Source organism: Aulonocara stuartgranti (genome assembly GCF_965226115.1).
Source record: "Aulonocara stuartgranti genome assembly, chromosome: 10".
In the NCBI taxonomy this organism is placed as follows: domain Eukaryota; kingdom Metazoa; phylum Chordata; class Actinopteri; order Cichliformes; family Cichlidae; genus Aulonocara; species Aulonocara stuartgranti.
The window spans coordinates 1,222,389-1,228,766 of NC_138946.1; the positions used below are offsets into that span (position 1 = coordinate 1,222,389).

At 48.7% G+C, this 6,378-nt stretch overlaps 1 protein-coding gene across 1 annotated transcript; it reads left to right on the plus strand.

The window, feature by feature from the left end:
• The first annotated feature begins 320 nt into the window (after nt 1-320).
• Nucleotides 321-4,217, plus strand: LOC309715268 (post-GPI attachment to proteins factor 2-like). The gene is made up of 6 exons (XM_082548257.1): nt 321-912; nt 1,439-1,607; nt 1,830-2,079; nt 2,164-2,270; nt 3,534-3,642; nt 3,762-4,217. Exons 2-6 carry the CDS (start codon nt 1,440-1,442, stop codon nt 3,890-3,892), a joined length of 765 nt encoding a protein of 254 aa, XP_082404383.1. The 5' UTR covers nt 321-912; nt 1,439; the 3' UTR covers nt 3,893-4,217.
• Nucleotides 4,218-6,378: the final 2,161 nt, after the last annotated feature.

The window sequence follows — 6,378 nt, forward strand, 5'->3', positions numbered from 1 at the left end:
CTGCAAACAGGAGAGAGACGCAGAGTCAAGGGCAGACAAGAGAAAGGCGGGGTCACCTGTGATGGTTCACAGACAGGAGGAGCTGGCGATGGCCTCCAGGGTTAGCAGTGATGTTTTGGGTGGTGACCCTCTGTGCAGCCTTGCTGTTCTCAGTCGAGGCCCCAGAGTACACCAGGCAGGAGGAGAGCATGGTCTCCACTGAGGAGGGGAGAAGGTCAGCAGCAGCTCCTGGTCCAGGTTCTTCTTCCTCAGGACACGGAGGAGGTGCAGCTGCTGGGCCTTCTTTACCAGGGTGATGGTGGTGTGGGTCCAGGTGAGATCAGCAGAGAAACCTGAAGGTGGAGACAGATTCAACCTGTTCTTCAGTTATAGTGAGAGGGGGTGGAGCTGTCTGTGCCTCCTGAAGTCCATTATCAGATGTTCAGCTTCAGATTACTTTCTGAGCGCCGGTGGGACATGTTCTCCACCTCCACCCTGTACGCTGTGTCATCTCCATCAGAGATGGGCCCAACCACGGTGGTGTCATCCTTATACTGGACGGAGACGTTGGGTGGGTGACAGCTGCAGGCGACAGGAAGACTTTTATTCTGAAGGACGTGGTTACCGGAAGTAGTAGTTTGTTGCCGTTACCGGAGCGTGTCTGTGTCCTCCGGTGAAATAACCGGTAAACTGTATTATAAACAGCGTAGACAGTGTGCGCGCGACATTAAACGGGTGAGAGCAGCAGCCGTGTGGCGGGAAACGGACGCTGTTACAGGTGTGGAGCGGCGCTTCCGTCACAGTCACGGAAGTTGTCGGCTAACGTTGCTAGCTGCTGCGATTAGCTGGGCTGACAGGATTAGCTCCGGGGCTGAGGACACCGGCGGGGGGCTCGATGGCAGCGAGGAGGAGCGAGCCCGGGGAGCCGTGAAGGTGAGTCTTGTCACCCGGCCTACCTGCTCACAGCCGCACGTCTGCCACGTCAGAGGACTGCGTCACCTGTACAGGTGAACAGGGACGTGTTCAGAGCGCAGACACGAGTAACGGGACCGAGCTTTTTACGTAATGTTTCTGTGCTGTGGGTGAATTTCTCTGCAGATCAACAAACAAACAGTTTTAAAATGTTCTCCGTGACCGACCTGTGCAGGTGACCTTTAACCCCCCGCTCGTCAGTACAGACACAGCTCAAAGTGCAGCGAGAACATTTACGTGTGTCGATGACCTGACCTGATGCCTGGTTTAAACATGGTGAATATTCAGTTTTCAGTAAACTGCAGTGCACGGTGTGATCCAGAGCAGCTGGTGGATTATCCCCACAACCTCAGAGGCTCGTGTGTTTGAGGTGTCAGCGAACAGACAGCAGAAACCACAGATAGCTCTTAAATGTTCAACCTCGGTGACATCAACACAGCAGGAAAACTCCTGGTGTGTTTACCTGTTTATGGCTCCACCCCCCCAGGATGCTCCAGGGGCCGTACAGCAGCCTGGACCGGGACCGGCTCCTCATCCGGCTGCCCTTCAAAAGCTTCGCCGTGGGGACGGTTCTGCTGCCGGTGACCGGCTTCATCGCCTGCATCTTCATCTCCCTCTGGTACCACTACGAGGACGCGACGTACACGCACTGTAAGGTGAGTGCTGATGGCGAAGGACACGTCAGCAGGAAGCTGCTGATTTATTGAAACCACAGCCAGCTGACGAGTCAAAATGTGCATTTCAGGCTTTTCAGGCTCGCGCTGAACGTCTGGGTAGAGCATTACCTGGTGACGGTGCGGTGATGACGCTCCCACGCCACACCTCAGGTGTCATCAGGACCCGCCCACCTGATTCACCTGAAGTCATTTTTCTTCCAGGTGTCCAACTACCTCCCGTCCATCAGCTCCGCCATCAGCGGTGTGCCGGAGCGCTACATCTGGCGCGGCTGCATCGGGCTCCACTCGGCGCCGCGGTACCTGGTGGCCTTCGCCTACTTCAGCTTCTACCGCAGCCGCTTCGCCAACAGGCTGCGGGAGCTGCTGCTGAGCGGGCTGGCGCTCCTCTGCAGCCTCGCCGAGAACACCGGCCTGGTGATGCTCACGTACGTGTCGTCCACGGAAACCTACAGTGAGTACGGCGCGGTCAGCTGACCCAGGTCCTCCAATCAGGAGTTAGCCCTTCAGACGTGCTGACGGCCATTTGTCTCCACAGGTGTTCATAAGTACGGGTTCATCACGTTCATAGGGAGCTCGCTGGTGCACATGCTCACTACGTGCTGGCTGTGGTACGTCATCAAGAGACACTACGTGAGCCCAGAGGTAACCCGCCCTGTCAGCGTGCTGTGCGACCACAAACTTCAGTCGTTGTCTCGTTTAGTCGTAACAGATGAGCTTTAGTCCGCGCGGTTTCTCAGGCTCAGTGTTCGTTTCCTTTACCAGCTGTTTGAGGGAAACGTAATGAATTAGTTTAAAATGCCTTCAAAGCTTTCTGTAGACAAACTGCTCGATCAGTCGGTCGCGGCGAGTTCAGAGTCCTGATGTTACAAAGCTCTGTGAGAGGATCAGTCTGTAAATGTTTATGGGGGTTTGTTCAGGTCTTTGAAGAGTTCTTGTGGTACTTGAAGGCATCATGAGGGTTCCCACCGCGTCCTCGTCCACGTCTGTGGAGGATTTCAGATCCTGACGGTGGTTCATGTTGTTCCTGTTGGGGTTCAGGTGACGCCGGGGCAGGTTTGTTTCTTCCAGGCATGATTGAAGGACTCGAACACTTCTGAGTCCTTGAGGAGGATTTTGGATTACTAGTAGGTCCTTCTGGTACTTTGTCATTATGGTGGTTAAGTGAATTTCTGAGGAGGATCGCATGATTCTGGTGGACGTCGTTGAGGACGAAGGATCAGGTTCTGTCTCTGTTTGAGGTGGTCAGGTGGTTCAGGAGGTGGTTTTGGTGCTGCTGGCGAGGCTCCACATGTACCTCAGAGCATTCCTGTTGTTGTTTCGAGGAGGATTTAAGGATACGCCCGTAGGCTCTGTGAGAACGTGATGTAGCTCTAGAAACACTAACACATGCCAGCTGTGGGCGTGGAGCTCTTTCAGGAGTGTTTCCTCCGTTCTGAGGTTCTGTGCAGGTTTGGAGGCCTTCTTTGTTCCAGGAGTCCTAGAAGATCTGGGGTTGGTCCTGTCAGCACCTGAGGCAGTTCTAGGAGTGAGTCCTCCTGCAGCCAGTCCCGACTTTAGTGAACCTGCTGAGATGTGCTTGTAAGGCTTATTATGGTCTGCAGAACCTTCTAGCATTGCTTCTGTTTTGGTCGCCCGTGCTGGTGACCTCTGTGTGCATGAAGGGCTTTGTAGCGTCTTTCTGAAAGCCTGTTGGTGCTCAGGGAGAGTTTGGGATACTTGGTGGGTTCCTTCGGTTCTCGCAGTGGTTCTGTGGTTCCTCGGGAGCTTCAGGGCTCTGCAGGACAGTTTGGTGTCAGACAGTAACGTCCACCTCTGGTCACATGGAGCCAGTTTGTCTCTTTGTCTTTCATTTCTTTGGTAGTTTTCCATAAATCTGATGTTGATTTTGCTCTCTGTCCGTCTCAGGAAGTGACATCATATCGCTGGAAGCTGCGTCTCTTCCTGTTCAACATCAGCTGCTGTGTGATCGCCGCCTACTTCTTCAGACGCCACAACAAATACTGTGAAGCAGGAAGTAAGTGCCGCTCTGCTCTGTGCTGCTGCCCTCCGTGTCTCACGCCGTCTCCGTGTCTCACGCCGTCTCCGTGTCTCACGCCGTCTCCGTGTCTCACGCCGTCTCCGTGTCTCCTCCAGTCTACTCCCTGTTCGCCGCCTTCGAGTACCTGGTGGTCTTCTCCAACATGGCCTTCCACATGACGGCCTTCTGGGACTTCGGGAGCAAAGAGGTGACCGTGGCCACGCCGCCGGAGGACAAACGATACTGAGCAGGAGGGGGCGGGGTGTTTCTACAATTTCTGAACTCAAGCGCAGAGTCTGATGACATCATTCCAACGACACCCTGACCTTCGGACGGCGTGATGGAGACGTGGACCAGAGTTCTTCTTCTGTTGTTGTTTCTCTAGTGCGCCTGTGTCTTTAAATTGTCAGAAATGATGCGTATTGATGATGTCATTGATGATCAGCCTGCTGTGATGATGTCACACTTGTTTGTTTACAGAAACAGCTGATCAGGGTTTTAATGGTTTTATTTCCACACAGATGAAAACCATCACAGGCGCCTCAGAGACTAAATAAATGTGATGATGATGATTTCATGGTGGTGTTCTTCATCCTCGTCACCTGACGTGTTTAGTTTATAAAAAGAAGAAAAGCTTTTCCAAAGTGGACGACGAATAAACGCTGAAGGAGAAAGTGTTGGAAATGTAAAGAAATAAAAATGAACCTTTGAGTAAAGAACAAAATGTTTTGACAGAAATCAGAGGCTGAGACGGTCTGAGCATGTGCAGAGGATGGAGGCGGAGCTGCCGGGCGGGGGGAGGTCCTCAGAGGAGGTTCATGGCTGCAGTATTTGTAGCTTAAACAATCCTGCAGCACACAGGAATCGTTTTAGTTCCACAGGACGTGAAAGCCGGTTGGAGGCTCACAGACATTAATGTTCACTAACTACTGACAGAATCACTGAGAGGAAAACACTGACACAATCTCACTGACGTGTGTTTGTGTCGTGATCAAAGTGCTTCCTGATGGGTCCAGGCTCCTGTGACCCCTGGAAGGACAGAGGTCATCGCGCCACGTCACACTGGTTATAATACGTTCTGTCATAAATGGACACAGTGGAGTGGACAGCTCACCGCTGCAGCTCTACAGTGAGCCTCTCACACTGTTTACTTTCACTGTCATTTTCTTCTGAGGGATCGATTCTGTCACGAGTTAGCCTGAGTCTGTTAGCCACAACCAACCAATCACATGTTCACGTTTGACAGATGGATCTATGAACATGTTTTAAAGCTTTATGCACTGATTTGTTAAACCCAGCTTCACAGACAGTTACAGCTGTGTCAGTGTGGGACATTAGCCTTTGTGTTCAGCGTTTCACGTCCCCTTTAATATAGTAGATGTTTATTTAACCATAGTTGTTCCGTTCTCTCAATCATTTTAATCCAATCCCTAAAATATTCCCCAAAACCAAATTGTTGTAGAGTCTCAAATATATAAGACCAATCTGATCAAACGCTTTCTGGGCATCCAGAGAAAGTACTGCTGTTTTAGCCTCTTTTCCATAACCTGAGTAAATTGTATTTAATAATAAACGGACATTATTAAATGACCATCTACCAGGAATAAATCCTGTTTGATTAGGACGTATAATTGTTGAAACATGTTTGCTCAATCTTGTAGCTGAGGCTTTGGTTATGATTTTATGATCACAATTTAAAAGAGCAATGGGTCTATAATGTGCTGGTCGTAAAGTGAGGTAACCTTTTATTTTTAGTCATTTACCATCCTAAGCATGAGAGGAGTAATTGTCATTACCGAATCCATCGGGGCCAGCTGTCTGTGGGAAGGCTTGGATTGTTCCTAAAAGATGGTTTTCAGAGACAGGGAATCGGTTTCATCTCTCAGGGCTTCATCTGATGGGGAATAGATAATAGATCGAAGAAGTTGCTAAAATCGCTTTGAGAGGATTTAATTTTCCTAGAATACAGATCTTTATAGAATTTGGTAAAACAAGTATTAATTTCCTTTGGATTGGTTCTTACTTTACCGGATTTCATTGTCACTTTTTGACTTGCTCGTTTTGCTTGTTCCCCTCTAAGTTGATTTGCCAGCAGTTTCTCTGGATTATCTCCAAATTCAAAATGTCTCTGTTTGAGCTTCAAGAGAAGATTGCTAATGCGTTTATTTAAAATTGTGTTATATTCATACCTTAATTTCAAATTTTCATTTAAATCAGTTTGCAACAAAGATGATCTATATACTTCTTCCAGTTCAGGAACCTTATTTCCTTTTTCCCAATATTTTTTGCTTGGAAGATTCAAAGGAAGTAATGTGACCTCTCATCACGACTTTAAGGTCTTCCAGAAAGTAGAATCCGAAACTTCTCCGTTATCATTAGTAGCAAGAAACATATCATATCCATATTCGCATTGAGGTATTTAATAAATTCTTGATCATTCAGAAGGGAAGGGTTAAAACAGCAATTACAATTTTTGGTCAAGATGTTTTTAAAGACTATTGAAGCCGGGCTGTGATCAGATATTACAATATTATGGTCATTTGAATCAACAACTATGGGCAGCAGCTCCGAGGATATCAGAAACTAGTCAATTCTAGTATAAGTTTTATGGACATGAGAGAAAAATGAATAAGCCCTCTCAGTAGGATGTTGTAAGCACCAGATATCAATTCATTCAGAGTTTGTACTGACTTAATATTAGAGGGGCTTTTATAGATAGTCTATCCAAAAAAG